Source organism: Eucalyptus grandis, chromosome 9 (genome assembly GCF_016545825.1).
Source record: "Eucalyptus grandis isolate ANBG69807.140 chromosome 9, ASM1654582v1, whole genome shotgun sequence".
In the NCBI taxonomy this organism is placed as follows: domain Eukaryota; kingdom Viridiplantae; phylum Streptophyta; class Magnoliopsida; order Myrtales; family Myrtaceae; genus Eucalyptus; species Eucalyptus grandis.
In genome coordinates, this window is record NC_052620.1 from 13,883,287 (window position 1) to 13,894,327 (window position 11,041).

The following is an 11,041-nucleotide window of genomic DNA, read 5'->3' on the forward strand; positions in this document are numbered from 1 at the left end:
GTCAAAACCCACTCTCGAACTACGCGTCCCACTCCATTCCACGGGCGTGAGTCAAAACCCACTCTGAAACTTACGCGTCTCACTCCATTCCCCGAGAATGTGGGGATTTGAACCCTTCATCTCCCCCTTCCATGTTGGAAGAGCGGCCACGTGGATTTGCCCCGCCTCGCGGGCGCAGCCGAAACCCACTCCCGAAACTTACGCGTCCCACTCCATTCCCGAGAATGCGTGCATTTCAACCCTCACCTCCTCCTTCCATGTTGGAAGGGTGGCCACTGGGGCGAATCCCAGTGGTTCGAGTATATGTTATGAAAGTACATAAAATTCTCTTCAAAATAAGGTGTCAATTGCACAAGTACCTATTATGATTTGATTATATAAGTGTGTGAAAATGATATTGCGATCCCTCGAATATGAACTCTTATAATTGGACCTTTTATAGTCAAATTCGATATTATAGCCATTATACTTTTTATTATTCGTGTGCTAATGTATTTCGTGACCCCTCATTTACATCAAACTTCGGTGACGTGATTCTTGTTCTTGACGACAACTGTCAGCGTGGACCGCACATGTTAGATACGAATTTTTTGTTGTTATACGGCTCACTCAATCGCATGCAATATAAAAACATCATATTGAAGATTCTATCCAAGAGGACCGAAACCGCACGAAAGGGTGAGTCTTTGGGGTTAAAACATATGCTTTTAATCAGGGCTAAACTGCAAAATAAAGATACATCAAATTCAAAGCGATGAGAAATTCTTGAACATTTAAAAAAAATAAAATAGGAAATGCCTAAATAGTTTCTCTAAAGTAAGCAAAATTTAAGTTAATATTCATAAAAATCTTAACATGGTATTCCATGATATAATTACTCTAAAATAATTTTCAACTCCCCAAAACTTTCAAACTTGTATCTTGTAATACACTTACCTAAAACAAATTTCCATTTGAAGGAAAATTCTAAACTGGTACTCCCAACCCAAATTTACCTTCCATTAATAGCTTGGGATTTGATGTGGAGGGTAAATTTGTGTCAAGGTTTGAGATATTTTGCGATTAAAAATTAATCTAGGGAAGATGTGTCATGATATACTAGTTTGAGATTGCTTTTATGAGACGAAAAATTAGTTGCAGCAAATATGTCCCGAATTATTAACTTGGAATTTTGAATGGTATCCACCTGAAATTTTATACTTAAAATCAATGAAGTTGTTCATCCTAACGAGAATGTTGCTAACAAGCAATTGCACCATCTCATCTTACTTGGTTGTTAACGCTCTGTGCAAGAATATATATATTAAGATGATCTAATGAGTAAACGTTAAACAACATGGATTGAACCGTTGCCAGCAATTTGGTGGAGCTTCATGCATGGATAACCTAATCTCAACAGCAAAAAAAAATAATATAGAAAGCTTTGAATGACTATTTTCATAGAGGAAAAGATAGAATAGAAGGAGATAAGCATATTGAAAGGAAAACCAAATGAAATAGGATGGACTGAAAAGAAATTTAAATTGATATCATCAAGGACTCTAAAATTAATTTTGAGACGAAAATTTGAATGCCAAATAGCTAAGGATAGTATTGGGATAAACGTATCATGAATGCTAGTTGACGATTTTGTGTGAAATGAAAATTAATTTATGATATGTTATGATAAATTGGTTTAAAATTGTTAATCGTATAGATCTTGGAAAACTAAAAGCAAACGAAGCTTTATTTAGTGGAGACAATATGGCAGTGAAGAGGAATATTTGCAGGCTCGCATGTGAATTTGGTACAACCACATGTGGACCGGCCATACCCACCACGGTGCTAGAGGGTTAACTCGAAAATTGTCCACTTCCTTCGCCTTGTCTTCATTTGAAAAACAAATTATTTAAATAGATAAATAAAATAAAATAAAATAAAATAAAAATTCAATCGGTCAAGAAATTTTATTGAACTTCCTTTTCATTCCCCATCGATGTACCGCATCGATCCTAGAGTAAAGTCCGTAAATGAAAGCTGAGGTAGTTGCACCCACCAATCGTTCGTCGCATGATACTTAGCGTAATTTTTATCAAATATATCCGAGACATTACGAAATTTCATATAAAATTTATATACGTCGGCCTGCTTATATTAGGAATGAAAAAGATTTAATCACTCCTTCGCCACTCTAAATTCTCGTGCATCTTGGGCTCGACGGATTACTCTCTGGGACATTTAGGCCCAATTAATTCGAAAGTCAAATGGGCAGACCTAAACAAAACGATTTTCTGTTTTAGGCCCCGGTTCACAAACCTTGCCTAGTCCGGGTTTGATTTATTTTATCTTAAAAGTGTAGGAATGGTTAAGGAAAATCCTCTATTTTTTTGAGGTGGTAGGGGTTTAGCCCCGAAATGCCAATTGATACACAAAATCCCCTAACAACTACCGACCTTTCCTTTTTTTTTGGTTAAAATGTGCAATGTATATGATTTATTAAAGGCAAAAAAGTGGATTTTCATTTCACTTTTTGATTTTTTTTTCACCCTAACTGCAATAAAATAATAGAAAGCGAACAAAGCAATAAATTTTGGAAAAATTATTAAAGAAAAAGGATAAAACTAAATCAACCAATATATCGATAATAGGAAAAGGCAAATATCATTAATAAGAAAAAAAAACTTGTTAAAATACAATAAAATAGCCCATTTGTTAGAGCTAAATAAATTCTCAGAAAAAGAAAGAAAATTAAGGCTCCATTCCTATCACTGAAAGTAACTTCCAATCAAATGTTTTCTAGATATCCGGTGTTCATTTCATGCAAAATGAACTAATTGAGAAAACATTTTCTACTATTGAAAAAAAAATATCTTCAAAATTGGAAAAAATGTTTTCCACTTTAACAACTTCTTCCACCTCACTTTCTGTCACCAAACACATTTTCTTTTCTTTTTTTATGTTTTTCTTTCTTAAGATCAATTTTTTTTTTTCTTCTTCTTCTTCCTTGGCTTTGGCCGGTCATTGACTACGATGGTGACCAACAACTTACCATTGGAAAGCTTTGGCCTCACCCTAGGTTGGTGATGCTCGAGCTCGCTAGATTTTGATGAGGAAGGGTAATGACGGACGTGGTCCTGCATTAGCATGGAAGCCCAGGGCATGCTAACTGGTTCACTTGCGTAAATCAGCTATTGTGGCCACTCTCTTCTGATAACTACTTAGCATCTCCTTGCTTGTCCATTATTAAAGGGGATGGAACAAAATAAAAGCAAAAGCAGCACATGTTGTAGTTTGTAACTGCGATATTCTTAAATTAACTCATAAATTTCATTGTGTAATTTGGTTCATTCTTGCCCCCTTCACCATCCTATAAAGCTAAGAGGAGCTACTCCTTGGCTGAACCCCTGGGCCCAATGACCACTTTCCGCTCTTGTTGAATCGAGTTGTTGCAGTAACTGTGGTCAAATAAATCTGTTGCTATGAGCCCTCTACTGTTTATTCTAATTGTGCTGTTCTATGATGTATTAGTAGCTCGAACTGAGCATCTTGGCTTCTTTTCGAATTAACTCAGTATGTTGCTTGCTTACCCATATTTGGGAGTCTACTCATGTTTGGTCAAAGAAGGGGTCTAGTTCTGATTCTAATGTGTGTATATCAGTCTGCTGTTTTCACTGCTGATAATATGGGCAAGGAACTATGGCAAGAGTGCAATAGAAAGTGAAGTTCACAATCATTGAATGTGCTTATTGTGTCAAAAAGGTACCGATTTTTCCACCGATATCAATATGCAACTTGGCTAAAAGTTTCCAAATCAATTGCCAATCGAGATATGAAGTGGAACATCTGTTCTGATTAGTAAAACCAGAGTGCTTCACAAATTCGCATTACCACTGAGACCATTTAATTGCAGAAGATGGACTATGTCACTAGACTGGGCTGTTTCTGGGAATTCTTTCAATTGTAATGCTTCATCAACTGATCATACGCAACTCATCACCGTAACAGAAAGAATAAACATCTCTGTCCAATTGAGGCCCAAGGAAATGCAGGTATATAACTTGAGTCTCTCAGCTAACATGTCTTCGCAGTGCAATAAATAGTATGCATCGCATGCAACAAGAGAGAGAGAGAGAGAGAGTTTCGAATTTCCATCTTTACAGGATCCTTTTCAGTTTTAGATAGGGAGATCATGATACAGACTTTCTTGACATTGAAATTCCATTCGGCAGCAGCAGTTCTTCCTCATAATCAATTTAGGACCATACTTACAAGACATGATTTCTCTCCTTCAGTTCTTGTACTTCATTGTTGCCTTTTCGAACCCGATTGTAGGAATTGCTTTGCATACTCCTCAACATCATGGCGAAGTTTAGCAATCCCTGATTGGAAGTCAGGCGAAGACTGCATCGTGGACAGGAAGTCCTTCAACTTTGTTCCTGTTAGACAAAATTTTCCAGCATTCAGCAATGAATAGACAATGGAATAAGTTAAAGGAAAAAGGCTTGAACCAAAAAGAGCAAGCAGTAGAGAAAAAGCATTAAGCATGCTTGATTGCAAGAGGTGGTTTGAACCAAGTATAGTTAGCAGAGAGAAAAATGAATTTGGTAGAACCATTCACCTTTGGTTTGGGCCTTGATTTTCACTGCCAAACCCACGGCAGCATCAAAGAACTCAGCTACTTTCACGAAGTCCTCTTCGATAAATCCTCTCGAAGTAAGAGCAGGGGTACCTGAGTTAGATGAAGTTCATAAGTAACCAACATATAAACCCTACACCTAAAGGCACAATTAGCCCATAAGAAGCCTCTACCCATTCTAATGCCACCAGGAACCATGGCAGATACATCTCCCGGAACAGTGTTTTTGTTGGCAGCAATATGAACAGATTCCATCACCTTCTCAACTCTGGAGCCATCAATTCCCTGCAGAGATGAGAAAGAAAAAAGATGGACAAATTAATTCCTTTTTTGATGGGTAATGGGTAGTACAAAAGAAGTTCCTCTCTTAGATGAACTAGAATGTTTGTGTAAGTGCTTCAAGCCATATCAATAGCAGGTTCATAGAAAGGAGAGAATGTGAAGTTCCTGCATTACCTTATTCTTCAAATTCACTAAAACCAGATGATTTTCAGTTCCCCCAGAAACAAGGTCGTAGCCCTTTTCAGTGAGTGTCTGCACATGAAGCAATTAGTGGAAGATTATAACAAAAAGTGACCAAGATGCAGAAGAAAACTATCTCCTCTGATTGAACGATAATAGACATAAGTAACACTAAAAGGTCAAGAACGACCATTTGCTCAAAGCCATTGATCAAGTCAAAGGGCATTAAGGGATACCTGTGCAAACTTTGCACAGTTACTGAGAACCTGCTCTTGATAGGCTCTGTATTCTGGAGTTGTAGCCTACAATTACAAAAGGTCATTATACTTTTGAGATCTCAAGGAGGATATGAATCAACGGTCTGAAAAAGCATATACAAATCTATCAAATTGTTTACCATAGACGATGCTGTTCTACAGCTTTTTGGATCTTTTAGCAAGCTTAGCCTTCGAATTTTAAGAGTTAAATGTACTTCAAGGTGAGTCAAATTACATCATGTCTCTTAATATATCTAGCAAAGCCGATCACAAGATAAACTTGAGCTTCTCTAGAACCATCTACTTTGCAACAAAGAAGAAAAATAAATGGATAGAACTATAGCAATGGAGGACCAAGACTGGAAAGTGTTACTTAACCAAACAGGACCTAGACACTGACCAATGAAATATCTAGTTAAGTCAGCTAGAAGCAAGGATTCGTGCCCATAGCTGAAGGGATTCCAAGATGAGACATAGTTTTCTAGCTGTGATCAGATCATTTCAATGACTACCGAGATCAACATGAGTTGCACTCACAGAAAACAAACTGCAGTTGATGTTACTTGGGCAATGTAATCCCCTCACAGCAGAGATCTGGTCAGAAAAGCGCACCTGCTTCAATGCAACAGCCAAACCAGTTATAGTGTGGTTGTGTGGTCCTCCTTGAAGACCAGGAAAGACAGCCTGATTGATTTTGTCTTCAAAGTCATACAACACCTGCCCATAAATCAAGATTTAGTACACTGCTTTACATGAGAAGAGTCTCATCTGTCTTCACCTTTGTGGCAAAGGGAGAGCAAAAGTAGGATTTGAAAGGTAGAAAAAATGGCTGAGGAAAACGAATAGTCTGAAGGGTCTACAAACCTCTTTCCCTTGCTTGTTGATCTCTTTTACACCCTTCCTGAAGAAGATCATGGCTCCACGTGGACCACGAAGTGACTTGTGAGTTGTGGTCGTAACAACATCAGCATATTCAAAGGGTGATGGAACCACACCAGCAGCAACTAAGCCACTGATATGTGCCATATCTGCTAACAGGATAGCCTTTTGCTTGTCACATACCTGTTGCATACATCAGGAACCTTACATTGGATTTCCAGATTACAAGGTAAGGTTCATTCCCGACCTTGAACAGTAACTGAACTTAATTGCTAAAAGAAAAAGCCTTTTGAGGTTACCTTACGAATACGAGCATAATCATAGAGACGTGCATAAGCACTGGCACCAGCCACAATTAGTTTTGGCCTGAAGAGTGTGGCACTTTTTCCATCTGCAATGTTGAAGTGAGAAACAAAGTGAAACCATCAAGAGATTACAGAGCATTGACGATTCATACTACAATATACTTTAAGTCACTCTGGATATTCCTAAATAACATTCTGGCTACAGGTAAGGATATTAAATTTCAGCTAGAATTAGTTCCAAAGAATCACAGTTTTAAACACCCATTGTAAACACAACCCGCTACATTCTTCCCTTTCATATTACACTGAAGACTATAGATGTTTCTGCCGTGTTAATTGCATAAAGCAATGATTTTCCACGATGGATTAAGATCTCTCCTCCTCATGACTAGAATCCTAGAGAGTTTCAACAAGACCTACCTGATCGTAATCAATGTAGCCCGTGCTCTCATTCAATCTATATGGCATAGTCTCGAAAAATATGGACACTGCAGATATTTTTTTAGTATCAGTCTGCAAAAGAACAGAAAAAGGTATTAGAATCTCCATATCAAGATCAACAACTTCCATCAATTAAGAATGTAAGGTGCCTTGTCATAAGTTGTATGTTGATTTCCCAGGGTATGTGATAGTATAATAGCCCAGATTAAACTAGATACTGCATTTATCAGCTGGATATGCCTCTCTCATCTTCTTCTGTACGGAATTAAAGCATTTGACATTGAGATTGTTAACTAATTTTTTAATATCTACTAATTTATCCAAAAACATGGAGAACATGAATGAACAAGCTTCAAGAACACGGACAAAATGATCAATGGATGTTTCCCTAAATTAAATGAGAAATCAAAAGAATTTCTGAAATGGTCAGAAAATATCCCATTACAAGATCGCCAAAGCAGACAGATCATCAAATGCTTCATGAATAGAAGAATCGAGTGTTCACATCAGCAGAGAAAAATAGATAACCAAAGGAATTGCTTATTTTTTATAGCCTCTTACCAAAGATGATTTGATCACCTCTCCCTAACAAATATGAAGGACTGTGCAATTACAGTAATTCTCTGCTAAAAATTCCGACTCTCTCATTCCAATTCAGTTGAATTTTGAGCTAAGCAATGAAACCTCTTCTATGAAAAGAATAGGCACCAATACTTGCCCCTGTGATTGATGCTGCACAATTTACTACTTGATTGACCAAGAGGCAGAGATCCTTTAAAGCAAGAAAATCTGACCACTGAAACAGCCTGAAATAAGACTCTCTGATGCACAATAGTTGGACACAACTGCATTATATCAGTAATTGCTGTGGATACGATTCCACTCAATTTCTTCACCTCGCTACAGGAGGAGTTTCTAGTAGAGAATTATGATGTACGCCATCTCTAGTGAAGAAGAAGCAACTTTTATGGATAAAGTAAAAAGCTCTTCTGACAAACAGATTCACAAAAAAGTAAAAAGCTCTTGATTGCAACATGAAGCACCTGATAGCCATGAGAAAGATGTCCGCCATGAGGAAGATCGAGTGCCATAATCCTGTCGTGAGGTTTTAGAAGTGCAGTATATACTTGGAAATTGGCAGGAGACCCAGATAGAGACTGCACATTGACTGCAATACAAAAGGATACTTAGAAATCTGCTGGTAATATGCAGATTCTGGCAAGCAAATCAAATAATTTTGCAAATTGGTGAATGGAAATTAGTTCCTAACTGAACCATTAACTAAACTGATTTCCCTTTGCTTGTCATATTTGAGTGGAGAATTAAATACAAGGTTCTGAACAAAATGTGTTCGACAACATTATCATATCAATTATATGTACCATAATATTGTGTACTGAGTGGTAACTGGCCCCAACTACCAAGACATGAATATGATTAGAAATTCAAAGGTGAAAAAGGTTGAGTCTGACATATAAACATTGAACTTCCAGATGTAAGGAAACAAATGAGAATGAGAACGGCAGAAGAACAAGCAAAGAGAACGCAGAAGTTACTGCAGAAGCAGTGAAAGTATCATATAAGCTACCTCCCCACTTGGCGGGATCCAACCGGAATGCTTCCAAAGCACGCTTCTGGCATAAGGATTCGGCCATATCAATATACCTGAACAAACAGACTGCCAGTTTCACCACCAATCAAATTTTACCAGGTTAAGAATAAATACCAGGACGATGGAATCGAGTGAGCAGAAACCACAGCGGCAAATAAGTACAAAGTTCTTTTACAAGATATGCATATTGTGAAAGTGCTCAAACATACTCATTTCCTCCGTAATATCTCGCACCGGGATATCCTTCACTATATTTGTTTGTCATTACCGATCCAACAGCTTGCATCACCGAGACAGAAGTGAAATTCTCTGATGGAATTAGCTCCAGCCCCTTGGTAAGCACAAAAACCCCGACATAACCATTAGTAAGCGATCATTGGAAATCAGATACGATTGATGACAGAGAAGGATTTAATCTTCATGACAAAATGGAGCTATATCCACAATCATTTTCATTCTCCATTACGCATAGAATGAGAAACTCAAGAATCGTTCCTCCTCCAGTAAAAGAAAAAGGGTAGTTGGACCCTGCAATTTGTTGCATGATTTTGCTTGCACCAGTCAAATAACGAGCAAAGCAGCTGCTATTAACACATAACTCTTGAAAATGCTATTGGCCTAACAGTGAAACTAATTGGAAATAAAGTTCACTCGCCAATGAACGGATGAGTACCAACACAGCAATATGAGAAGCTTTGTGAGGACAAAAAACAGAGAGCCGGGTGATACCTTCCATTGCCTGGCTTTCTCAAGCTCAATGATGTCAGCAACCTCAGGATCAACGGCCTCGAGCGGAGCGTTAAGCTGCTTCGGCCACTGCAAACACATACCGTGCATGAGGGACATACATGAATTCAAAGGAACAAAAGTAGAATCATTTCAAAGCCAAACAAGCGACGACTTATACGGCGACCGCTGCGAACAGCTCACACCCATATCGTCAAAACATAAGCAAGTTGGATGGAGGACTCTATGAACGTGAGGACGCTTACAGTGACGCCATTTTTCTCCTTCTCGTAGACGGCTTCATTCGGCAAAGACGCCTGCAAGAACCGAGCGGGAGAACAAGAATCAGAACCGGTCGATGCTTACTTAAGCCGAAGGAGAAGAAGAAGAAGGGGAAGAGAAGGAAGGGAGGGAGGAGAAGGGAAGGGAATGGGGGACCATGTAGCAGACGGAGCCACCGCCATTGATGAGAGGACGGAGGGGCTTCTCGATGGAGGAGGAGAGGCGTCGGAGCGCCATTGCCATGGCCATCCTTGCTCTTCTTGGTGTGGTTGACGAGAGAAGTGCGTGAGTTTCCTGTTTATGGTTATGGCTAACTTAGAGTGAGCAAATTGGTGGTTGAAGGGAGCCGTTTGAAAGGAAAAAAAAAAATGCAGAAAAAAAATGAGTAAAAAATGAAAAGAAATGAGAGGGAGGATTTTAGTTTTGGGGTGATTTGTTGGCGTATGCGTGTCTTTTGGGTTGGCTGGTGTGTGATCTCTTTCAGGCCACACATAAGATAAGAGTAGCTTTAAGTGATGGATTTGTGGACCCCAGCAGCTATTTTTGTAAATTTTATCTTCTTAACTAGTCCACCTCTACTATTAACTAAAATTGGATTGGAACACCAATCAAAAGATAACACGAAATGAAAAAGAAGAAGAAGAAGAAGATTAATGCGGTGAAAAACCTCAAATTGATATTGTGTGAAATATTTATCCTGAATTACTTTTTTTCCTAAAAAAATGTCCAAACTGATATCATTATTTACACAAAAAAAAAAAATCATTTCACAAAAAATCCTAATGTTGTAATTCTTCATAAAAATGCTTATGTATAAACACATGTAGATTTTCCACGTTGAAACTGTCATTTTCCACGTCAAATTCATCTTGCCCTTGTCTATCACATGTACTAATACGTATACATAAAGGGATATGGGACGGGATGCTAATGGAATGTAGATTTGGGTTAAGGGTACCACTTTTAAGATTTTTTGTGAGATCAAAGTTAGTTTGGAGAATGTATCATGAGGTAACTATTTGAGATTTTTAATTATAATGACCTTAAAATTATTACTCTAGAGATCCCAGTTTTACATTCAGAATCCATTAAACCTTTCAATAGGTTCCGTTAAATATTAATTTATATTCAAAAAGTACATTCAAGATATTACGGTGAGTAGTACAATTATTGCCAACTAAGTGGCAATCTTCACTGGGATGGATTGCATCAATGAAAAGCTTTTGAATTTGATTAAATTTTGTCTATAAGATTTAGGCTTGTTTCAAGAATAATGAATAATTTGAAAAATATTATTTTAAAAATGATTAATTTATATCAATAACAATTTATATCTAAATATTTTCTTAAAATGTGAAAATATTTTTGTTAATTTATTTTTGTGATCGATACAAGCAATCATTTTTAGAAAAATATTTTCCAAATCATTTATTTTATATAAATCAAACAAAGCCCGAAGCTC

General features: G+C 37.6%; 1 protein-coding gene across 1 annotated transcript; it reads right to left on the reverse strand.

The window, feature by feature from the left end:
• Positions 1-4,007: 4,007 nt before the first annotated feature.
• On the reverse strand, positions 4,008-9,954 carry LOC104418352 (serine hydroxymethyltransferase, mitochondrial). Its single transcript, XM_039302676.1, is given in 16 exon segments — positions 4,008-4,314; positions 4,317-4,415; positions 4,598-4,708; positions 4,789-4,900; positions 5,072-5,149; positions 5,314-5,379; positions 5,947-6,051; positions 6,199-6,396; positions 6,513-6,604; positions 6,935-7,031; positions 8,003-8,127; positions 8,548-8,624; positions 8,781-8,902; positions 9,301-9,387; positions 9,564-9,614; positions 9,736-9,954. Coding segments are annotated over 16 exon segments (1,560 nt in total). The 5' UTR covers positions 9,829-9,954; the 3' UTR covers positions 4,008-4,267.
• Between the last annotated feature and the right edge of the window lie 1,087 nt (positions 9,955-11,041).